The sequence below is a fragment of the Homalodisca vitripennis genome, chromosome 3 (genome assembly GCF_021130785.1).
Source record: "Homalodisca vitripennis isolate AUS2020 chromosome 3, UT_GWSS_2.1, whole genome shotgun sequence".
Classification (NCBI taxonomy): domain Eukaryota; kingdom Metazoa; phylum Arthropoda; class Insecta; order Hemiptera; family Cicadellidae; genus Homalodisca; species Homalodisca vitripennis.
In genome coordinates this window covers 99136988-99163261 of record NC_060209.1, presented here as the reverse complement: position 1 = coordinate 99163261, position 26274 = coordinate 99136988, and the positions used below count along the sequence as shown (strand labels likewise).

Below are 26274 nucleotides of genomic sequence, written 5' to 3'. Positions count from 1 at the left end.
CTCTGTCACATAGTTTTGTATGCAGATGACACTGTCATTACAATAGCCAACAAAAGTAGTCAAGAACTTTCTGAAAACCTAATTACCACTTTAAACACAACTAAACAGTACTGCCACTCAAACAATTTGGCATTAAACAATAGTAAAACCGTCCAAATAAATTTTTCTACAAAACACAAAAACACAAATTTTCCAACCCTCAACCTAGAACCAAAAAATCGAACAAAACACCTTGGTATACTAATTGATGAACACTTAACCTGGAAACCACACATTGAACAGCTTTCTAAAAAACTAAGCACCAGCATCTATATAATACGTAGAATAAAACAAATCAGCAGCAAAGACTCAGCTAAAATTGCTTACTTTTCATTGTTTGAGTCACATCTCAGATATGGCATAGCTGTTGGTGAGGTGCCACCAAATGCAACATGGAGAGAGTCTTCAAACAGCAAAAGCGAGCAAATGCCTAGCAGGACTCCAGTTTCAAGAAAGCTGTCGTGAAGCATTCAAACAACTGAAGATCCTCACCATAGTAAACCTTTACATTCAAGAAGTGATCCTGCATTCTGTCAACTCAGGACAAACCAGAAACAGAGACTTCCACCAGCATCACACTCATAATGCTTTAAACTTTACTCTTCCAGTCCACCACCTGAGTGTCTCTGAAAAGAAGCCGTCATACAAAGGAGCTCTTTACTTTAATAAACTTCCAGAACCTCTAAGAAAAGAACCACCAAAACGTCTTAAACGTGCACTGACCAACTGGCTACAAGAAAGACCATTTTATTCTGAAAATGAATTCTTAAATAATTTAATTTAAATAGAAACATGATATGTACTATATGATGCAATGTACTATTCTCAACTGAATATGTCAATAAAGAATTTGTCTATTGTCTATTGTCAACAAAAAGACTTGCTGATCTGCTAAGGTCGATGGCCTTGAGTGGTCAGTTAATTCGCCAATGAGAGTAAAGACTGAGTCAGTGACAGCTATTGACAACATCGTCACTAATTTACCAGACATTTAGTACGGTTGTCACCATCGCAATATCCTACCATTATGGCCAACAAGCCGTTATCAATGGTCATGAGCCAAGGGATCTCATAAACAATAAAACAATCAGGGATACAAGACCCATAAACATCCAGCTCCTAAATTCTCTTCTTTCAAGAGAAAGTTAGAGCTTTCTAAATTTTCGAGATCCCTTCAAAATTTTGAAACAATCTTCCAACTACCACCTGAATGGGAGCTGCTCCTTAAAACTTCACAAAACTTGAGGGAAAAAAGTGCACAAACAAACAAACAAAAGGCATCCTAATTTATAGAGAAAAATTGTTATTTTTTTAAATTAAGAAGCATTTATCAGATCAAGAATTTAAAGATTTCTTCTAAAAATACAAACAAATGTATAGAAAAGTTATCAAAGCCGCAAAAGCTTATAATGTAAACAAAGTGCTATTCACATCTAAAAATATTTAAAAAACCGCTTGGGCCATAATTAACAGTAAGAAGACACAAACTTACAAATAAAACTCAATGTTAACAACAAACTTATCAATGACCCTTCTATGGTCGCAGATGAATTCAATACTTTTTTTGCCTCGGTAGGAACTGACCAAGTGCTCCGCCCAGTAACTCAGTCAGCTTTAGCTCCATTCTCAAATAAGGAGGTTGCTAGAGTCTCTTATACCTCCCTTCAAAACCATCAAACGACTCTAATCACGTTTCAACATTGCTCTTCAAGCAATGCTCAAGGCATTTGCTTAGACCACTAGAACATTTAATTAACCTTCTTTTCCCTCTGGATCATTCCCTTCGTCTCTTAAAATTGCAAAGGTCACACCAATTTTCAAAAAGGGTGATCCCTCCTCAACCCAAAATTACCGCCCTCATATCAATGCTGTTAGTGTTCAGCAAAATATTTGAAAAAGGCTTCCTCACAAGATGCATAAATTTTTTGGAAAGCCATAATTTACTCTCAGTAAACCAATTCGGCTTCCAAAGTGTAAAATCGACAGTAGACTTAGTCATGCATCTCGTGGATTTCTATAGTAGAGGGAATCAAAGGTCAAAGAGATACACTAAGTATATTTCTGGACCTTTCCAAAGCTTTCAACTGTTTTGACCACCGTATCCTCATATCCAAATTAAACCATTATGGGATACAAGGAATCCCCCTTAGGTGGCTTGAATCGTTTCCCAGTAATTGAGTTCAATTTATAGGAATTTCAGACTTTCAATCAAAACAGGAAATACTAAGGTATGGAGTTCCACAGGGCTCTAGTCTTAGCTCTTTACTCTTTCTTATCTACATTAACAATGCCAGTTCATCTTTACAACATGGACGAATCATCCAGAATGCAGATGACACGACTCTGTCTCAACGCAAATTCAATTGAAGAACTCGAAAAAGTAACTTTCATTGAGTTCAATAACACAGTTAAACACTTAAAGGAGCTCAATCTCAAAATAAATTTAAGAAAGTTAAATTTCAAAACAATTCTGTTTGCGAAACAAAAACTCAGACAAAAGTCCTACTGTAATGTTGGACGATACTGAGATTGAAGAGGTCTATACAACAAAATTCCTGGGAATACATCTTGATCGAAGATTTACTTGGGACTGTGACGTAGACTACGTTTGCTCAAAACTATCCTCAGTAATCTATGTTTTGAGAAAACTATCCGAGTATTGCCCGACCCAGATACTGATGACGGCATACCACAAAGTAATTTACCCACACCTATCCTACTGATTAACTTTGTGGGGAGGTTGCATAAACTCATATTTCTCAAAAATCTTTATTCTTAAAAAAAAGCGATCTGAATAATTGCCAAACTGCGCAGTAGAGAGTCATGTAGGCAGGCTTTCAAAGAACTAAAACTGTTGACGTTACCCTGCCTCTATATTCTAGAGACTTGTCTTTTTTAAATCTAAATGTAATGCTATAAGAGGTAGTCACACACACTCCTATGTCAGTATAAGCAGGAACAACTATCAAACTGGGGCACACAGGAGGGTACTGTTTGAACGTTTGCCTTCCCAGGCAGGAGTTCTCTTTCTCAACAGATTACCAAATTCACTAAAAAATGCCCAAATGCCGAAGGCATTTGAAGCTCATCTGAAATCAACTTTAGTTGCAAATGCTTTTTACAACACGGACAAGTTTGTGGCATTCGATTAGGAGACCCTTGATTGGCAGACTGACTAGAGACTAGAGTGGTACAATTCGAATGAGTGGGAGAGAGTGACTGCAAACAATGTATGTATGAAAGAAACTTTTGTGGTAGAATAAATGGAAAATTCTAGTTTTATAAATTTGATGATTCCGATATATTTATTGTAAAAGTGTTTTATGGAATAAAAGATTTATTATTATTGTTATTATTATTACTCCAAAACATCTGCAAAAATTTCAACTCTTTTGTTCTTCTGATCTTGTAAGAGATTTTTTGACACTATTTTTTGGAGCAAACTTTTGACATGTTTAGTTTTTTAGACTTACAGTTTCCATATTGATGTTGACTTCAATAGCAATTGACTTCAATTGATCAGCAATAGCTTGGATTTATTCTCATGATTTGGTTAATTCTTGAGATGTTTTCAGCGGTAGTTTTAAGTGCAAGTGTAACCGGTATTCTTGTTATCTTTCACCTCTTCTCAGCCTTCATGAAACCGTTTGTGCCATTAAAAAACACGTGCCCGTGACATATTGGAGTCACCAAACACTTCATTCAATATATTCAAACACCCGGTAGCTGATTTTTGAAGCTTAACCAGAAACTTAATCACAATATGCTGCTCAATCTTTGCTCTGATAATTTTCCTGGTAAACGGTTTTCACTCAATGCACTTTAAACGACAGTGGTGACTAGACTACCCTTTTTACAGCTCGCCGGTTGGTGAATTGATGATTGTCTCATTTAAAATAACCACTCCTTGTATTTGTACTTTTGTCACCGCTGTCAAGCAGTACTCTGCCCCCTCCCCTTCCAACACATAACCCCTCCTCACTATGTATTTGTGTAGTGAGCTGCGTGTCATGATTTCTTAATGCATTAGGGTATTAACAAGTACAGTTACACTAACAATCTTTTGACAACTTAGTTATAAATTTAATAGCTCATTCATCAGTTTCATTTATGTTTAAAATTCAAATTTAAATATTAGCTTAAGTTTGGTTGAAAACTTACGCTCATACACCATTATGTAGTCTAGTTTTATGTCAAATATATTAGTACTGGAGTTTTGGATATGAATATTTACCTTATTTTGCTCATGTTTATAGACTCAAGTAGAGATAGCGATGGCTTTGTCACAAGCAGATTTCTATGAGGAAAGTTTCTCAGATATCTCTACAGATGACTTGGAATCTATTTTTAACGAAGTTGTGCATCTTAATCCTGAAACTTTTCCCACTGAGAATGGTATGTAGACATTTACTTACTGATATTTTCTATATATATATATATTTGTAGAACAACTTGTTAACTAACTATATATCTACTTACATAAGACCGAGATGCCTACTTCGGTTAAAAAGTGCCTACTGAAGACCTTTTAAATTCACTTACCTACTATGTCACAGGTTACCTTGCCATATTGCCTCGATCAATCTCTAGTTCTCGGAAATCTATTTTGATCAAAATCGTGTTGAGATAGATGAGTTTGCCTTTTCCTGATGAAGAAGATACACACATAAGTAGGACTGAAAAGCCTATTACGACCTAGGGGGAAGTCCTACCTACTTCTTATGTACTTTCGGTATAAGAGGAAAATCCTTATTAAGGTTATGCAACATTCCAAAATAATCGTTATTAAAGTTTTGCGTCACTTGTTTTTTGGACTGTAGCCAGGGAAAGAATGAATCGTTGAGGCATGTTTAGTACTCATTTCTCTGTTTTTCCATAAGCCATTGTTTAAATGTAATATAAAAATGTCAAGGAAGCCCACCAGTTTAAAGTAACTTATGTGAAAACATTCATAACTTTGTTCATTAATGTTGTTTTATAACAGTATTTAATGCATTAGTTGATTTTAATTCGTCACTTGGCGCAATCTGGAGTAAAATTTATATAAATGTTTTATGTACTATCTGCATTACACTACCTATCAAGCACTGTATACTTATTATTGATAAAATTTAAATGTAAACAGATGTTTCAGAAAGTTTGTTGAACTATATCTGTCAACAGCTGTTTAGTGCCAGTTTAATTTGAATTATGAATCGTAAAAACTACAATTTTTTCTGAATTCCAAAATATTTCAGGTAACTTTTCTTAACTTTTTCTTCATAAAAACCTTCATCGGGTTTCAATGGACATTTTACAACAAGAATTAACCGAACTGGTCCAGCCGTTCTCGAAATTAGCGCTTACCAACAAATTTGGTGATTTATTTTTATTTATAAGATAATATATATATATATATATATAAGTAGATATGAATATGGGGTTCCTAGCGCACTTTTGGAGCCGACCGAAAATCAATGAAAAATCTTGTTCAAGGTACCGAACACGAATTGACATGCTAAATTACGTTAAGTAGAACATAAAACACAACATTCACGTTCATGTTACGTTCATGTTATCAAATTTTACGTTCAGAACGTAACATAAAACGCAATAATCACGTTAATGTTATGTTCGTGTTGTCAAATTTTACGTTCAGAACGTAACATGAACGTGAGTTGTGTTTTATGTTCTACTTAATGTAATTTTGCATGTCAATTCGTGTTCGGTACCTTGAACAAGATTTTCCATTGATTTTCGGTCGGCTCCAAAAGTGCGCTAGGAACCCCATATTCATATCTACTTATATATATATATATATATATACAGTAGAACCCCTCATATCCGACCCTCACGGGACCGGGCCGTGGTCGGAACGGCCAAAAGGTCGGATAAGCCGAGGAATAATAAAACACGTTTTTCGGGTAAAAAAAGCCGTATATTGCACTAAACTATTAGTACAGAATTGTACAAAATACCCACTCAATACACATAGTACTGCTTAATTGTAATTACGAACTGTATCCAATGCAAAATTATTTAATACAAAATTATTTTTCAGTACATTTTAATAAAAAATAACAGTTTTTTTTATAAAATGGAAAAGTTTTCATTTTTATATTACAGTAACAACGAAAAATATTATAAATACAGTACTGTACTGTTTAATCAAAAAGGCAAACAATTACATACAGTGTGTACAGTACAATTGAAGAAGTCCTTAATACTCTTTTGCTTCAATTTACCCAATCTTGATTTAGCTGAAAAATCACGCCATTTCTTTGCCCACAACACGTCCATAGTTGTAGCTCTTGGGTTCTGCTCCAAATATTTCAACACTACGTCAAATGCGTCTTTAGCCTCTGAATGCGTCACTCCAGTATCACGATCAACTTCTTCTTCTTCAGCATCGCTGTCTTCATTATTTGCACTTTGAACTGCAGCAACTATTTCGTCATCATTGAGTTCTTCATTTGTAGACTCAGCCATGTCAGATTCGGTCAGCCATTCCTCCACATCTATCAGCTGCAGCTGGACACCGTGTTGCAGTTCCTGCAGGTCTTGAAGAGTTTCTGCGACGTCGTTTTCTTCAGCTTCAAGGTCAACTTCCATTGATGATGTGGGCTCATCATCGTCCTTATCAGCACTATCGCTTTGTTTTAATGATGGCCAAATTTTCTTGCACGATTTTTGAAGAGTTGTCTCTTTGATTTCATCCCATGCAGAAGCGGCGGTATAGATGGCGTGTTTTATGTTTAACATCTTCATGGCCTCCAATAGTGAGCAGCCTCCTTCTGTTTTGTCCAAAAGAGACCCAACATATTTTTTCCGGTACCGTCTTTTTACCCACTCGATTACGCCTTGGTCCATTGGCTGGATTAATGGGGTGACATGTGGAGGTAAAAACATCGCTTTTATGTTGCCTTTCTTCAATTCATGCTCTGCGGGATGGCTTGGTGCATTATCCAGCAACAACACAGCTCGAAGTGGCAGGTTTTTTGATTTTAAGTGTTTTTTAACAGCGGGCACGAATTCAAGAAAAAACCATTCTTTAAAAAGAGTACAATCCATCCAGGCAGAGGATTGATTACGGTAATACACGGGGAGTGTTGACATATTGAGATTTTTAAAAGCTCTCGGCTTCTTAGATTTGCCGATAACAAACAACGGCAGTTTGTGACTGCCACTGGCGTTGCTACACGTAGCAATTGTTAGTCTATCCTTAGCTAGCTTTGTACCCAAAACAGGCTCATTTTTAGAAGCAAGAGTAGATTTTGGCAACATTTTATAGTTCAGTCCGGTCTCGTCTACGTTATATACTTGTTCGGCTACAAGATTACTATCCGACACCAACTTTTGAAACTTTTCTACAAAATCTTTTGCAGCATCGTCATCAGCAGACAACTTTTCACCCGCAATAACAACATGTCTAATGCCGTGGCGAAGCTTCCAGCGGTGAAACCAACCTTCGCTTGCCTGGAAAGTCTCAACATCTCCTCCCAATTTTTCAAACAGCTTTACGGCTTTTTCTTTTACAAGAGGCCCCGACAAAGGAGTCCCTTTTTGCCGTTCTTGGCAAAACCAAACCCAAAGAGCTTCGTCAACGAGTTCTAACTTAGGTTTTTTTAACATTTTCCGATTTTTAAGAGCATCTTCCGTTTCAACGGTCATAGAATAGGTTTCGATGTCTTTACGGTTTTTTCTCCAGTCTTTAACTGTTGTCACGCCGACCCCTAGCTCTGCGGCTAATTTTACTAGTGACTCACGACGGTCCAATTGTTGGAGCACTTCAAGTTTTTGTTTAAGGGTAACGCACACACGCTTACGTTTTTGAGTAGCCATAGCTAACGTTCACTAATCGCACAACACAGTTTTTTACACAATCACAAACCAAAGATTGTACAACAATCACGAAAACAAAACAGTCAAGTATAGCAACGTTTACGTCGACAATCAGAACGCAACTGGCCGTTTAACAGAGAAACAATGCACAGCGCTGATGAGTCATGTTTCACATTGAGACTTGTCGACTATAGGCAGCCTTTGTTTGGTCGGGCACATGGTCGGATATCCCGAGGTCGGATATGAGGGGTTCTACTGTATATATATATATATATATATAATTTCAATAAACATTGAATCACAAAAAGTACTTGCTCCGCCGGGAGTCGAACCCGGATCTCTCACTTGCCGGGTGAATGTGCTACCATTACACCACAGAGCGCTCACTTTTTCCGATTCAATTATTTTGTATTTGGCCGTATCTGTCACATATGCGTTTAAATAAGCAAACTAACATATGATCGGAAGACCAAATACCTGTCAAACGACTTTTATTTACATTAAATTGTATAAATGGCAACAGCCTTATTTAATTTCAATAAACATTGAATCACAAAAAGTACTTGCTCCGCCGGGAGTCGAACCCGGATCTCTCACTTGCCGGGTGAATGTGCTACCATTACACCACAGAGCGCTCACTTTTTCCGATTCAATTATTTTGTATTTGGCCGTATCTGTCACATATGCGTTTAAATAAGCAAACTAACATATGATCGGAAGACCAAATACCTGTCAAACGACTTTTATTTACATTAAATTGTATAAATGGCAACAGCCTTATTTAATTTCAATAAACATTGAATCACAAAAAGTACTTGCTCCGCCGGGAGTCGAACCCGGTGGTGATTTCACAATCACCTTATATATATATATAAGGTGATTGTAAAATATACAAAATAGAGTGTCAAACACCAAGAAATATGTAAACATGAGATTTCAAAAATTGTATCATGCCTATAAAGATTTATACATTGTGAGGGTTTTCAGGACTTTAACATAATAATTTTTAACTGACTATAATTCCGGACTTCAAGGACTGTCAAGAAAAAAAAACATTTTTTCCGTCATAAGGTGTTTTTACAAGTATAACCTTTCATTGTATTGGTTACATAGGAGATAAATCTTTCATACGGATGAGATGTGATTGAAGTGAATGGCAATGATTCAAGGGAAATGACATATTTGAGGTTCGATATATGAAGGTTCTACTGTTGCATTGGATGAGTTATCTCTTGTATAACTAATATAATCCAATGTATAATATAGGTTCAATTTCAACTTTTTAGCTTTAAAGGTTATTTAGAACAATATAATGTAATAAATGCAAACAGACACATAAACAGTAAAACCGACTCCACCTTGCATCAGTTGGTTTGCAGTATAGAGAAAACGATGCAATCACGAGAAGTGCCAGTGAGTGTTTTTCTGGACATCAAGTAGGCTTTTGACAACACTGGCACTCAGGCAATTGTTGATGCAGTCTTGGAACATGGCATCAAGATAATCAAGTTTGTGACTGCATTGTTCTGTGAGCAAGGTTGGTGTAACGGCAGTTTAAGTTTTGACCCCAGGATGGTCTCACTCCTCTCCTGTGGTACTTAGTTTTGGACCATTTACTAAGTACATTGTATAGTAGAGGTGTCTACACACAGACTTGTAACTACACAGTTGCAGAGTTGACCCATTGGCCTAGACTTATGAGACTGTTCCGTTTGCTTGGTACAGCCTATTTTTAGGCTGTACACAACAAAAGGTACCCTATGTAACATCTTACGCTTCATAGATCAGAGTTTAACCGTTAGATTGCAGAGTTTGGCAGTTTCTGTTGTACGTTGATGTCAAAGACATAGAAAAAGTTATTTCCTTAATGATTAGCAACCTTAGAAATGAAAAAAAAAACATATTATAGAGCTGATCCATGAGCTATTCAAACATATCTCACAACATTAAAATTGGATTTAAAAATCAATGTTTGACTAATTACTTAGCAAACCCTTGAATTTTTGCTATTTTGAATTGAATTTATCCATACTGATCAGGCCAAACAAATTTAAATATCAATGAATTAAAGGATACAGACTGAGTATTTATTTTAAGAACAAGAACTATAAGATCCATCAATTCAGTACTTCTATTTAGTAATACTTAATATTTAATGCATCAGTAGGATCAGAAAATCTCGTTGATATAAAAATTAATTCTAGGCTCTTCTCTGATTCTTACAGAACCACTGGCTGAGATATACAGAAATTACCGTGTAGTGCCTACGTTCTTCACAGAAACACAGATGTGGCCACTTAGTGCTATCAATCGGCAAAAGCAGGATCTAGCACAGTGTCTCGGTGGTAGAGAGAAGGTCACAGTGTGGCAAAACAACATGTGTGAAAGTCACAGGTGAGTTATGTACACACATACTTCATGTTTTGTTACTTATGCATGATATGGGGTGGTATTTTAAGAAGGGCTGTTTATTGCAACAAACGAAAATTTACAAATACGATTAACTTTTTTTAGATTAAATAGTATATATATTTCCACAGTTTTACTCATTCTGTAATAAGTCTTTCAGATGTACTCAATCATCATATCTGTCTACACACATGAAGCAACTACTCGATGAGTGTTACACTCTTCACAGTCCACTTGAACAACACTGTGTGAGTGGTATTTACATTTAAATGGTTATCACATTATTTCTTTTTTTGCTAAATCATCAATCAATGCTTCTTTGCACAATTTTATAAAAATATATTTTTAATTGTTTGCGTTTGTTGTACTACTATACAAAGAGAATAATGTACCTATATATATATATATATATATATATATATATATATATGTTGCATAAAAGGGTTTTAGTTACTTTTTATTACATTAATATATATAGATAACCCTATAAGTGGAGTTAATAACATAATATATATACAAGGTGTTTGAAAAGTCTGGGTACGGCTTAATATTTTACAAACCATAGCAGATAACATCTATAAACTTTGCACAGTGTCATATGGCTATGTAAACTATTTTTCTTTGCTATTATCATGACATGCCAACCATGGGGGGACGGCCCACAGAGGAAAACATGGAAATCTTAAATTAAAGCATGGGTCGAGTGATACCTCATTTGAAAGAGCTCACTTAGTAGAGTTGAATGCCGCAAACCGCATCTCAAAAGGTTTATCCATTCAGAAATGGCGGGTTGTTTTAGGTACACATTGTGAAGTACATTATGTGCTGCCATTTCTGACTGGATCGTCGTATTCTGATGCGGTAGGCGGCGTTTCACTCTACATGAAAAACAACTTACCGCTTTTGAAGCTAATGGGCAGTTGTATCAGTTCAAACGCATTCCTTTTGGAGTAACCAACGGCGTGTCCGCTTTCCAAAGGACTATAAATAAGATTATTTCAGAAGAAGGACTCGAAGGTACTTTCGCATATATTGATAATGTTACAATAGGAGGAATGGGTAAACAAGATCATGATAAAAATTTAGAAAAGTTTATGGCTGTGGCTAAGAAATACAATCTAACATTGAACCTGAAGAAATGTAAATTTGCTCAAGATACTATATCTATCCTTGGTTATCAAATCAGAAATAGAACTATACGTCCCGACCCAGAGAGATTACAACCACTTTTGGACATGCCCCTGCCTCATGATGCTGCTTCTCTTAAACGAACACTTGGATTGTTATCATACTACTCCAAATGGATACCAAGGTTTTCTGACAAGATTAGAAGTTTAGTAAGCTGTAAGAATTTTCCTATTGAACCAACCTCCATTGCCGCTAGTGATTTTCAAAACATTAAGAAGGATATAGAAAGATCATTCTTGTGACTGTTGAACCGGAAAATCAATTGATAGTCGAAACTGATGCTTCAGGAGTTGCAATAGCTGCTACACTGAGCCAAAATGGACGTCCTGTTGCCTTCTTTTCTAGGACTTTGTCTGGAAGTGAAAAACAACACTCAACAGTAGAAAGAGAAGCACAGGCCATCGTAGAATCTATTAAGAAATGGAGACATTTTTTTGTTAGGGAGACAATTTATTCTCTTAACTGATCAAAAAGCTTTGTCATTTATTTTTGACCAAAAACATTCTAGCAGAATTAAAAACGACAAAATCATGTGCTGGCGACTAGAGCTTTCTCCTTTCTCGTACGACATTCAATATCGACCTGGTAAAGAAAACGTTTCTGCAGACGCACTCTCTCGGATCTGTAATGCCTCTACGACTGACAACAAACTTTTTGAAATGCACCAGGCTCTTTGTCATCCAGGAATAAAGCGTTTCTATCACTGGGTACGCAGCAAGAATTTGCCATATTCTTTGAATGAGATCAAATCAATGACTTTATCTTGTCCTATTTGTTCAGAGGTCAAACCTAGATTCCACAAACAAACCAACACATTGATAAAGGCCACTTCACCTTTTGAAAGACTCAATATTGATTTTAAAGGACCACTACCATCGTCAAGTAGAAATCGTTATATGTTAAATATTGTTGACGAGTACTCTCGCTTCCCATTCTCTTACCCCTGCAAAGAGATGACTTTGAGTACTGTGATAGAATGTTTGGAAAACTTGTTCTCTGTTTATGGGATACCAAATTACATCCATTCTGATAGAGGCAAATCATTTTTGTCTGATGAAATAAGGATATATCTTCATCAAAAGGGGATTGCTACAAGTTTAACCAGTCCATACAATCCTGCAGGAAATGGACAAATTGAGAGGTATAATGGAATTATATGGAATACCGTTACACTGTCACTAAAATCCAAAGGACTGGACCAACGATACTGGGAGTCTGTACTTCCAGAGTCTCTACATTCGATACGCTCTTTACTATGCACAGCAACAAACTGCACTCCACACGAGAGAATGTTCATACATCCACGCCGATCAACTAAAGGTACTTCACTACCAGCATGGTTACTGCAACCTGGTCCAGTACTAACTAGGCGAAATGTAAGAAGCAGCAAATACGAACCACTAGTTGATGAAGTTGAATTAGTAGAAGCAAATCCACAATACGCACTAATTCGTTACCCCAATGGAAGAGAATCTACTGTTTCACTAAAACACTTAGCTCCCCGAGGTGATAAAAGTCTAATGGTGACAGACTTATCCAATTGGTCGGAAGAACAGGAGGTGGAGGATGAACATGAAGATGCATCACAAGGAAATAAGGAAGATTCTTCAAAAGATACTGAAGTTGAATCTGAACAGTTCAATCAAGAAAATAAAATAGTTTCTCCTCGAAGAGGATCAAGAATAAGAAGGATCCCTGAACGTTTCAATGACTACCTCCTAAATTCAGTGGGGGAGAATGTTATATAATTTACTCCATGTAAATATAACTAGATCATCTGTTATTTTTAAAGAAGATATTAAGTAATTGTTTATACATTCTGATTGAATATTTAAGGTTATCTAGTTGAATTTTGTTGATTAAAGCCTTAGTTTGTAAAAAGGTTTTCTTAGTTTCATTACAGTGGTTAACATTCAAACTTGGATATCTATACTTTATAATCCAAAAGTAGGCAAGCGTCATTTAACCAGACAGTTTGTTGACCGGCAGCGCTGAACGGTGTCTAATAATTTATATACATGAAATTAAATATGATGACAAAATATATCATCTTATACAATAGTATCATTGAAAACAATATTTTTAGCATTGTAAACTGATTTTCAAATGTGATTTACTTTTTTCCGCGATTAGTTCTTTCTTGCTTTCATTGCAATTTTGTGAGATCTTTTCTTAACAGCGTCTCGTATCGCAAAATGCGACAAATGCGATCACAGCTTAAACTCTGGTAAGAAGTCTATTAACGTCACTTCTCAGAATTGGATATGAACTAACTAACTGTAAGAAATTGTAAATACACTATTTGTATTAGGTGATGTTTCCTATCCACTTCTATATTAGCTCATTGACTACAGTACTGACATGTAAAATCAATAACAAAAACTGTAGTTCAATGGTGCCTGCCCCCCTGAATCAACAAGGAAGTTTAAAAGCAGTGCAATTTATGCTACAATCCAGAAATCTGTGAAAGTATGAAGAACAGTACAATATAAAATAGTCTTGATTATAATAAATCACTAAATGTGCATCTTTTCATGTTTTTAGGTCTTACATTCGAGAACAAGTTTTAACTAATGTATAAGTTATTAAAGTTCTTTATTTTCCTTGTGTAATTTTAATTCTTAATAAATTAATAATTTCAAAATCCATAATAAGATTTTTATATCTTTCTTATTTCTAAGAATTATTTTTGTGTTAACAACATTTTTCTCTGGAACAACATCTGATGATATTTTAAAATTTGTGGCAGCGTCGATATTATAAAAAGTTAATCAATAGTACATTGAATATAGTGATATAGTTTTTTTAACTCATTAACTTATACGATATAATCAGATTATGACCTAGGACTCATAATATGTAAGCAATTTGGGGAGTATTCCTGCTTCTAATAAATGCACTACTGTATTGGCAATTGTTAGCACCCATTTTTTGTTGGCATGAACTATAAATATATGTTGTGTAAATATAAAAATACAGTGAAATATTAACCCTTCGTACACTAAAGAATAAATTTAAAATACCTACTAATGTGCTTAATTTGTTTTCCCAAAATTAATTTTAAAGTTTATATTTTTACTTGCATTTAAGGGTAATTTTTTAAAGTTTGTAACCATTTTGTAATGAATCAAGGGAAACTTTATATATGAAATTAAATTGTATCACAGACTAAATTATGAACATTCATTCACTTCTCTATGTAGTCACCATGAACATTTAAACATTTTTCAATCGTGGCACCAGCTTTTGGATCCCATCATCAAATATCTCAGTTGCCTGATTTAAACCTGTTGGTAACTGTTTCTTTTAACATGTCATCATTTTCCAAGCGCATCCCACCAAGAATTGAGTTTTGGAAAAAGATGAAAGTCTGATGGTGTTAAGTCAAGGCTTTGTGGTAGATGATCCAGTAATTCTCAATGAAGTTTGTCAATCTTGTGTTGTTACCGCGACGTGAGGCCGAGAATTGTCATGAAGCAGAACGACGCTTCTAGAGAGCAGGCCTTGCCTAAAGTTTTGAATAGCACAGATATGTTTCAATAATGTTTCACAGTATCTACAGTGTCTTCATTTATTGTATTTCCTTGCATCAGAAAGTCTATCAAAAGTATATCTTTCCAGCCCAAAAAACTGTGGCCATGATTTTCCTCGTTGATGGTTCTTGCTTGAATTTCTGTGGCTTTGTCTGAGAGTTTAGGTGATCCCACTCACTGGATTGACGTTTGAGTCAGAATGTGATTCAAGAACTCATCACCATCCTTGTGATAGTGCTCCAAAAAGGACAAAGAATGTGCGTAAACTTTGCTTTATGTTCTTCTGTTAACATTTTTGGTACCTATCTCGCACACGATTTTTTTGTAACGAAGTTTATCAGTAACAACATTATAAACTACAGACCTGCCATTCATGACAGTAGACTGTCCAGGTCGTTCTTTGTCATGTACACTTGTCCTTCCTTCATTAAAAAGCCTACACCAATTTTTGCATACTTCCATTGTTTTACACACTTACCATAAACTTTAACCAGTTACCAGTGAATTTCAGCATGAAAAACTTATTTTGCATTAAAAAATTGAACTACTGAGTACAATTCACAATCGGTGGGGTTAATGATTGACTTGGCTATAAACAAAGCGGTATAACTATGCAACCAACACCGGCGTAGTGGGACTGGTCATATGAATTGAGCATTGTGGGCCGAACACAATGCTCAATTGATTCTTACTTTAAAAATGACCCTCATATTAGTAATATAATATATAAATTCATTTTTAATGGTTAGTAGTAAACAAACAATGCATGCTCAGCTGTTGGTTTTTTTTACGAGTGAGTTTACACCCTTTGAGCGTAGAAAACACAGACTGAATGCATATATGCAGGTGGACAAAGCCAATAAAAACTAATGTTGAGACTGTTGACTGTTCAGATGTGTCACACTCCATCAACATCACAATAGAAGACCAAAGAAGTGCATTCTGACTGAGTTTTCAGGAACTAAAATGAATACAATGATCGACAATATTTACTGCTTACCGTGTACAAAGGGTTAAAACAACGGATGATTTAAAGAAAATTTTTATATGGTATTTCTTGTGTTTTTTTTTTCATTTACATCATAATTACTGAAATAACCTCAAATGCCTAAAAATGCTCCCAATCTAGCCAATAACTAATGGCTAGTAATTTTTAAATGTTTCAATAGTGGTAAGTGGCAGACAGTGGAATTTGCAATCATATTTTTATTTAAATGCTTGATAATGAAAATTATATTTAAACAGATATTGGTAATAATGTATATCACATTAATCAGAACAAGTGCGAAAATAATAAAGTTACAATATTGTATAGACGTAGGTTTTATAGCGTAAAGTTAGCTGTTAAAGTTATTGGATTTTATGTGAAATGAACTGAAAAATTGAATTAAATACGTCCTAGACCTATAAGACCACCCGTTTCTAAAATGGGCAAAGTTGTAACAGCGACTAAAAAATTCACTTTCATTTCCTAGAAAGGTGTCCGAGTTCCATCCCTCCATGTTTATCCATCAAAAACTAATATGAAAATATATATATATATATATAATGTTTTATATATATATATATATATATATATATATATATATATATATATATATAATGTTTTATATATATATATATATATATATATAATATTTATGTCATAAAATGATAATATCTGCAAACTTAACTGTTTTAGGTGCCTCATTTGCCTTACAAATGTCGGAACAAGGTTTGCCTCACCTTGTGGGCACCGGTTGTGTTGTCCCACATGTTTGCCAGAACTAGTCAACAAGTGCCAATTTTATTCTGTGACAGCCCCCAATGGGGAAGTGGTCGCTACAGACCGTAGGATTCCTCTTCAGTGCTTTACTTGCCGTGCCATCATTGGGCATACTGTTGTTCCTATATTAGTCTAATTGGACCGACACAAACTTGACATTACCTACTGAACGGTAGCAGTCACTTCTGTTGTAAGTTCTTGAAATGTAATTTTCATGTATGTAAATGAGAAATCAAATGAGAAAATGAGCTATCCTCTAAAACCTTATTTTACTTTGAAAGTACAGAAGATCTTCAATCAACCACAGCATGGTATAAAGTAAGAAAGGGAAGATCATAAGAACTGTGTTAATTTTTAAATTGAGAAACGAATAAAATTTCAATAATTATAAATTGGAACTAGACCCAAATGAATTCCCAATTAAAATTGGTTTTGATTTATTAAAAATTGAATACTTCAGATATTTTTTATGCAAATTCTTTTGAACCCAGCTATTAGATCATTACCTGTACATTGTCTAATCTGACAGAGTAATAGTGTATAAAAAATGGAATCCAATACAGGTAATCAGTATACCTTAATTCAATTACTAGAATTAATAAAATACTTACAGTAATTATTTGAATTTATTTTTAAAATATTTGTACTAGCTTCAATTTTTTTCATGCTGTTTAAATTACTGTACAAAATGGCGATATTATCATAGAGCTTTACTAAAAGAGGAAATTGGCAGACCTAAGCCTTCCATAAAGTTCAACCTACAAGTTTTTGACAAAGGTGAAGGAAATATACAGCACTGAAGAGGCTGGATGTTGGTTTTTGTAATCTTGATGTCTAAAATTTTCTGTTAGTCACTAGTTATCTGCACAAGGAACTTCAAGAATTCTAATTTGTAACATTCATTAAGGTATAACCACAAAGCTATCACTTAATCTTGCATTCATGTTCAAACCATAAATTTCTTTAGAATCACATAATTAGACATTTGACTGTCCAATATGTGTTTTAATGTGATCCCTTTATTGGCTGTTATTTGTACCCATAAGATAGGCTAAATTAACAAGTTAATATTTGCCAGATCAATTTGTGATTTAAAATTTTGGTTCCCTCTGTACTTCTAAGTACACAGTGGTATTTTAAAGTGGTGTGTTCGTACATTTTTAGCCCGCTATCAATTTTTATCAGTAAATAGTTTGGAGATTTTTGAAAACTTTCTACATTATACTAAAAGTTCATTTTTATTTATTTTCAAGTTGTTTGTAGCTTAGCTCATTTTCTCCTGACACTTGTGTGATTAATCATTTGTTGTTAAAGATGAAAACTTGTAAAGTTTTTGAAAGAAGGCATTTAATGCATTTAATTGTGTGTATTTTTACAAATTGTGTATTATTATGCTAAACTAGGCTAATCAGGAAATGTGTTATTAAACAAAATCTATGTTGATACACCTTATTACTAATATTCACTATATAATTAGATTGTATAGTAGAAGCTCAAGGTACAATTTTAGTCATCAAATACCTGTGGTGGACATTATTCTATTTCTGCCTATATATGTTTGTTGATAGTTTTTTTGATGATTTCAACATATAAAATGATATTTTGTAACAACATTTTCCTATTAAATATACATTATATACCCTACTATGTTTTTATATAGGCTTATGGATAAAACAATATTTAGAGTGTATAGTGTATATTGCAGCGTTAAGTAAATTAACATTATTAATATAATCAAAATAATACAATTGACTGTGACCAAGATGTGATATTATGTGGTAAAACATGATAACCATTCTTAAAGCTTTATGTGAATATTTTTAATATACCTTATTACAATCACAGTGCTGTAAAACACGTATTCAGAGCCTTCACAATCAATTTTGTACTATTAAATAGGTTAAGTAATGTTGCGTGTTAAATTTGTGTTATACAACTTAAAAGATTTTGTTTATATCTTTTTTACCACAATGTGTCCCGAGTTTCCACCACTTATTTCAATGGCACTACACTGGCTATACCAGTGTTGAAGGTTCATTAGACTTGGTTTGTTTTATGTTCTTTCATTGAAATGTAATTCATGGATTCAATTCATGTTTTATAAAATTATATTCAGGTTATAAACTGTTGTAATTTTAATAAAATGTGTTTTACTATGTTATCAGTGTTAAATATTTATTCTTACACCACATGCCTGTCTGACACCATCACTGTGGGGTGCTGAGGACCAACAACGTGACAGAGTGCCAATCAGAGCACTTGTGTAGATCAATAAAATTAGGGTTCAATAAAAATGAACAGGCTGCCAAAGTAGGATCTAATCCAACTACTAGTTTGGACCTCCCCTTTCTAGTCCGGTCAATTTAGCTCAAAAATAGGGGTAACCTTGCATTAATTCCCAGAAAGCTGAAAATTTGCATAGATGTTAGGGACACCATTGTTATGAAAGTGTGAAAATTCCCTATCGATTCCATGCCTGCAAAAAGTTTTATTCAAGGTCAAATTTAGTAAAAATGGGTTTTTTACATTTTTCAGCGAAACGGTTAGTTTTATGGTCAAATATGTTGAACAAAAATTGTAGATCATGCAATTATGTAAAAAAAATTGTTCTTACGCTTTTTTTCATAACACTAACCATTTTTGATAAAAAGTAATTACAAAGTTTTCTTACGCTGTATTGTCCATAATAAGCATGACTAAGCTGCCTATGATATAATTGGGCTTGCAGTATAAGTAAAACTATAAATATGCGAGACTAGTACATTCATATTGACCGATAATTCTGAGAATATGATGTTAAAAAAAGAAGTCCCTAATTTTAAGGGACCATGTGCTCTTAAACAATATCTATCTGCCATTCCATTCGCGTGGCCGTTCCGTACATGCTTTTCTGAGGTTGCACCTATATCACCGTTAGTCTTGAAAATTTGTTCGTAGTGAAAACTCGTAGTTATTTCAAACATTCTCTGCAATATACAACACAGTTTGTGTTGTATTCACTTTTTGATGAAAATATGTTGCAATTCTGTTTTATTTGCACTAAACTTTGATCTCCAAATGAATGTGTTTACCCAGCAGGGATCACTTCTGGCTGGTTTATACCTTCCAGTTGAACCCACCACTGGGCACAGTAAAAACCGATGTGTCACTTCAATCTGGGCAACCTTATGGATGTCCAGGAGCGGCACATCACTAACCGCATATGTCGAGATTCTGGGGTTCATTGGCAATTTGATAGGTCTAGTCTACTGTGGGAGATGACTGTTGGAGTTGGTGGGGTTTGTTCCCTAACCTCAGAGGTTCTTGCTAACCTCACCAAGAGTATGCCACCCCCTTCCTATTTTGACTGGAGAGGCTGGTTCAGAGCTGACCTCCCCTTCTTCCAGGGGGACATGACTTTGAGATGTAGTGCCCTAATTCTTCCTCATGGATCTCGATAGGAGGCGGCCCCTACTCCCTAACCTTACCCATCCTGAATATCCTGTCACTCCGGAAGCAGCGCAAAGGTTCTTACAGGACTAAGTGCAATTTATAAGCTTCTTGTCCTAAGAGAACAAAAAAAAAAGAAAAAAAAGTGAATGTGTTACTGTTGATTGCAGCATGAGGATGTTAATTAACATGAGTATTCAAGGAGGGGATCAATTTGCTGATTACTTGAAGAACGTAAATTCAGTGACAATTCATGTGCAGTGTCGTAAAAAATACACTTGAAACAGTACAATTGGAGCAGCAAAATGGCAACATGAAGAGGACACAGCTAGTACCTCTCAAAAAAGTCCTCCTCATACTAGAGCACGTATAAGTGAGTCATATTTTTCTTTTAAAAATTGATGTTTATTTTGTGGCGATGAGTTAAATGAGAAATACAACGACCACAGAAATCTCGTCGTAAAATTTGTAACGTTACAACTCTTTCATTTCTGATGACACCGCAAAAATGATTATTACTCGCATCGGGTTTGACACGACTTAGTTGCTGCTAAAGCTAAGTACCATAATGATTGCTTTGTTTCATTTTTAAATCCGACCATTGTAGGCAGTCCTCAAGATGAAGCATTGAATCTTGACACGGAGGAAATATTTTTATATATTGAAAGTAGTGATGACTGCTAGTTTACATTAGAGGAATTAAAAAAATATTTGTACAAAATGTAAGTGTTGATAACAGAACAATTAAATTACTATTGAAGTTAAATGATGGTAATAGAGTCATTATTACTAAGAAACAAGGACAGTTAATATTTGTATGTTTTCTTGGTAATTATTATAATATTATCAATCAAGCTTGGAGTGAAAAGAAAAAAACCTAAGGCAAAGAAGAACGATTGAAGGTCCTAGCAACTGCAGCAGCAATTATTCAAGAAGATATTCAAGCGGTTCTATCGTATACTGTTTTTACATACTATGACTGGCTGTGATACAACATCAGCAATGTTTCGAAGGGGTAAAACAACAATTTTTAAATTGTTTGAAAAAGAAAATTTTATTACTTGTGCACAAGCTTTTGAAGATATCAATTCTTTACCAGAAACCCTAATCACCAATGGAATTCGCTTTCTTCTGTCTGTATATGGAGCTCCAAAAAAATGACTTCCATAAACAAATCACGTTACTCATCTTTTGCAAAACAAACACGCAATAAAACACGTGTGCAATTAGCTGGCCTTCCTCCAATCGCGGCTTCTGCTCACCAACATTTTTATCGTGTATATTACCAGGTTCATGTGTGGCTTGGTAATCAACTAGACCCAGAACAATGGGGTTGGAAGCATGTCAATATGTATTGGAACCAACCTACACGCTTCTTCCACCTGCACCAGAAAACAGGAAGAAGAAGAAATAATGAATGACGATGATGATGAATAAAATATGTTTACAACCAAGTATAACGGAACTTGTCACTCGAGCTGTACCTGATCGACAACGACCACTCTGACAAGAGTGCAACGACTGAAAAGAAGAAGAATAACCAAACATTCATTAAATTTATTGGAATAGACTGTGGAATATGCCTACCTGGGAAACTACATTAAAAACAACGCGCTAGGTACACTACCCCATAGGTGGCGTAGAAACGTGTACATATTATGGACAATACAGCATAAGAAAATTTTATAATTGCTTTTTCTCAAAAATGGTTAGTGTTATGAAAAAAAGCATAAGAACAATTTTTGTACATAATTGCATGATCTACAATTTTTGTTCATTATATTTTATCATAAAACTAACCATTTCGCTGAAAAATGAAAAAACCCCATTTTTACTAAATTTGACCTTGAATAAAACATTTTGAAGACATGGGATCAATGGGGACTTTTCACAATTTCATAACAATGGTGTCCCTAACATCTATGCAAATTTTCAGCTTTCTAGGAATTTTTGCAAGGGTCAATGTCTAAATTGGCCAGACTATTCTTGAAACAGTACCACCCCTAGATAGGTACCCTCCTTGTCCATTGAAGGTCACTCGATCTCAGTCAACACACCTCTTAGAACCTCTGTATCAGTATTCCCATCAGATACAATGTACTTATTGAATAGGTTCTTTCAATAAGTTTATATAAGCTAAAAAGATAAAAGTGTTTGAAATTAGCAGTGTACTTACATTTTAAAATAAAGAATTGACAAAAACCATAGCACAAATGATATTTGCCAAGGTTTAAAAACCCTTTATCACTGTCGTAAGGGCAGTTTACTATCAATACTGGAGGTATATAAAATTTATGCAGCAAGAGTTAAGGCGCAAACAGTCTGTTGACTGAAAAGCTCAACTTCAAATTGTTTTTTATTTTCAATTCCATTACCAGCAGTGAAGTGAAAATGACCTCAGCCAGAGCAGCTGTGATAATGGTAATGTTGAACACAGGACAGCTGCAGTGGATGAGATTAATTAATTCCTATCCATTGTCGAGCCGTTGTGTCTCTGCTGCGGCTTTCACGTTTATTCATACACAATCACGTTCATTTAAATGTTATTTTTTTGTTACAATAGTTTTTTTTGTTTGTGTGTAATAAGTGTTCTGTTATTTGACTTTGATTATACAGCGTGTATCAAAATGAATGACCTGATTTTAAAACTCAATATCTATTGCTAAAAATGTATTACAAAAATAATATTTATTGCAAAATACTCACAAAATCTTAAAGTTTTAGGTTTATTTTCCAACAGGATGGAGCTCCGCCTCACTGGCTCAACAATGTTTGGCAGCTTTTCAACAACACTCTGCCCCACCGCTGGATAGGGCGCACGGGACCTTGAGACAATGCCCTTCATTCTTGGCCTCCAAGATCACCAGACTTGACCCCATGCGACTTTTTCTTGTGGGGATATGTGAAGGAAAAAGTGTTTCTTCCCCCTCTAACTCATGACATCGAAGAACTAAAGAACAGAATAACTGTCGCAGTAAGGTCTGTGAACGCAGATACGTTGTGTAAGGTTTATGAGGAATTTAGCTATCGTCTGGATGTTATTCGTGCTGCTGCTGCTGGTGAACATATAGAACATTTGTAATAACATACCTAAAACTTTAAACTTTTGTGAGTATTTTGTAATAAATATTATTTTTGTAGTACATTTTTAGCAATAGATATTGAGTTTTAAAATCAGGTCATTCATTTTGATACACACTGTATTTAAAGTTTTATAAATTTACTAAGTCATCAATGTCTTTGCTAGGTCTGTAAATGAAGGAATAAGTCCTTCGAATCGTATGTCACTATAGGAAATAAAACACAAAATTCTGGATTGTTGACAGAAAGCAAGTAGGTACCTAGTACTATTAAATAAAGAATTGAAATTTGTTTTTGGTTGGGTTAATTAAAAAAATCTAATCAAATTTTTCCATTAAGATAACTACCCTGATGACAGAAAATTATTTAAAAATTTGTGAACACACCGTGGGAGTTACAGGCATTTAAAATAGGAATTTTTGGCAGATATTTGAAATTCAGACTCTAAGGAAAATGGCTACAGAAAACAATGTACTTTCTTGCAGTATTTATGTGAGCTATGACTTGAGGGAATGGCATTTTTTCATCATTTATATCTTATAACTGAAATGTAATATAAGAAAATTAAATGTTTTAAATCAAATATTACTTAACTGGTATATCCACAATACTTTCTGTTCATCCTACTTCTACATTTGGGATAGGTAAGCAATTACTGGGACCTGCTCAGATATCATAGCTCTAGTTGTCTTATTATACCCACATCTGTGTATTTGTATTGTCTGTAATCAGTTTTATGGTAATCTCTGTAATCAGTGTTATGGTAATATCTGGTAAGTCATGATTATCTAAATTTATTGAATGAATGAGATAATCAGATTCCACGCAAGTGCATGTTTCATTAGGAGTGCTATGAGTCAAGTAAAGTGTTCTAGAAGTTCGATGTGTATTTACTAGGATTACCATGTGCCAATTGAGGTGTCATTGTTTTATGTGTTACTAGTAGTACCATTTGTTTTTTGTTGACTAGGAATGCTATCTGTAACTTAGTAGTGCCATTTGTGTTTCATTAGGAATATGCTTCAAGCAGAGTGCAGTGTGTGTCAATTGGAATGCTTAACGTATCTCTCTCTCTCCCCCCCCTCCCCCTCCCTCCCTCCCCCACAAAGAATCTTGGAATCTTGATACTTGGAAAGAGGAGCAGACTCCTCTAGTTTCTTTGCCTCCTGAATATTTTTATTCATGTCCGAGCTTACTATCCGCTGACCTAAGGTATAACACAAGGAATGTGAAATGTACACAGCTGGAAAACCTATTCTTCTCAAACAATAAATGATAGACAATTTGTTATTAATATTGTTCTCTCAAACATTTGCGAGCTAGGATAACACTGAGGAGATTTAAAACCATACTGATCATGGTGGTAAGAGCAAACATTAAAAAGCCCAATAAGTTGACCAAAACTTCTTGTATACAGATAGTTTTAGTCATCATGCATGTAGATGGATTTAATATGACAACACAAATATATTATAACAGCTATTAATAGTCCTGAATGGAAAATGAAACGTCAACAAGTTAATTGTGCAGTTGCAATAGTTTAGAAGCATAATGGTTAACATTTAATATTTAGAGCCAAATTTTCATCAATCTACTAAGGCTTGTTCAACAAATGTACAGAAAAACTGACTTCAGTTTTTACTTACTAATGGATTTACTTATCAGCATTAACTAATATACTATAATTAACTGTAATAGGTCCATTCTAATATTCAACAAAAGATCATAAAAGTACAATTGTGTTTATTCAGCTCAAATTATATTCAAATAATCAATTTAAAATAATTTAATTGGCTTATTGCCATTGTTCTTGTACAAGAAATAGAAACTGTAAATAATTTAAAAGTTAAAGATATACAGTAATTTGTCAGGTGAACATAACTAAGCTTAAAACGCTAATTAAACTAACATAAATCAACTGAAATGAATGGAACTTCTCAATAATTAAAATACAATAAATGTATTATATTATATAATGTACTTATTGAATAGCAAGGATTACTGACTAAGCATTATATAATCTATACACTATAGTTTAAACTTTAAAGGATGTTGTATGAGCAGAAGTTTATTAAAACTATTGTAAATTTTATCTTGAATGAAGTCCCCATTTTTGCCAGATGATACTGTGGAATATCAAGCTTTTATCTGATATTATTATTTAAATATATATCCTGCGTGGTGAATAATGTGTGCATATTATCTGTAATGTTTCGTAAAATATGAATATGTATAGATTAATTACTGTAAACATGTTCTGTAGAATAAGCAACCTGATACAGAAACGACCAACTTTGCTTACTACACCTTCTATGAATCTAACCTCCGGTACGAAATTGCGGCATGGGGGGCACTACAGGAGGCAACTTGCAGCGGCTCCTTGCCCACCAAAAAAGAGCAATCAGGGTTCTAAGGAGCCTCCAGCATAGAGAATCCTGTCTTCGAGCTTTTCAGAGTTAAAAATACTCATTGTAGTGAATCTTTACATCCTGGAAGCAGTCTACTTTCACCATCTCAAGTTACCCGAAGCAGCAACCGGTGTCCAAAATCACAGCTACAACACCAGACATGCTTCTAGCTACCAACTCCCTGTACACAGACTGCCAGCCACAGAAAGACCAATTGTTGGAGTAACTTTTTCACAAATCATAAGATTTGTAAGCTGTTATGAAATTACCCCATAAGATACGCTGCATGAGACATAAAAGGATTTAAATAGGTAATTCTGATATCTAAATGAGATAAAATTTCTTAATAGTATGTATAGCAGTTCTATGGAAGTTGTTTTACATAAACTATTGGTATGGTCATAATCCAATTTAATTTACTATCAATGAAGAAACCTATTAGCTTTATTTGTATAGTTGGTATTATGAGCTAACCTAAGTGATATTTTGTTGTCTTTCCCAAATTACACAAACATTTATTTAAGGAGAGTTGATGCCCCATATCTCGGTCTTGTTGAAATCAGTAACTTTAGGAACATAATTATATCTCGGGATCCATTGC

The 26274-nt window shown here is 34.6% G+C and overlaps 1 protein-coding gene across 1 annotated transcript in view; it reads left to right on the top strand.

Moving 5' to 3' along the window:
* LOC124357242 overlaps positions 1–18916 on the top strand; it is a 34294-nt gene extending 15378 nt beyond the window's left edge. The window contains exons 4-6 of the mRNA XM_046808796.1: positions 4296–4434; positions 10086–10254; positions 16672–18916. Of these exons, the coding sequence (XP_046664752.1) occupies positions 4296–4434; positions 10086–10254; positions 16672–16891 (528 nt within the window). The 3' untranslated portion in view covers positions 16892–18916. The remainder of the gene's footprint in view (positions 1–4295; positions 4435–10085; positions 10255–16671) is intronic.
* The last annotated feature ends 7358 nt before the right edge of the window (positions 18917–26274 follow it).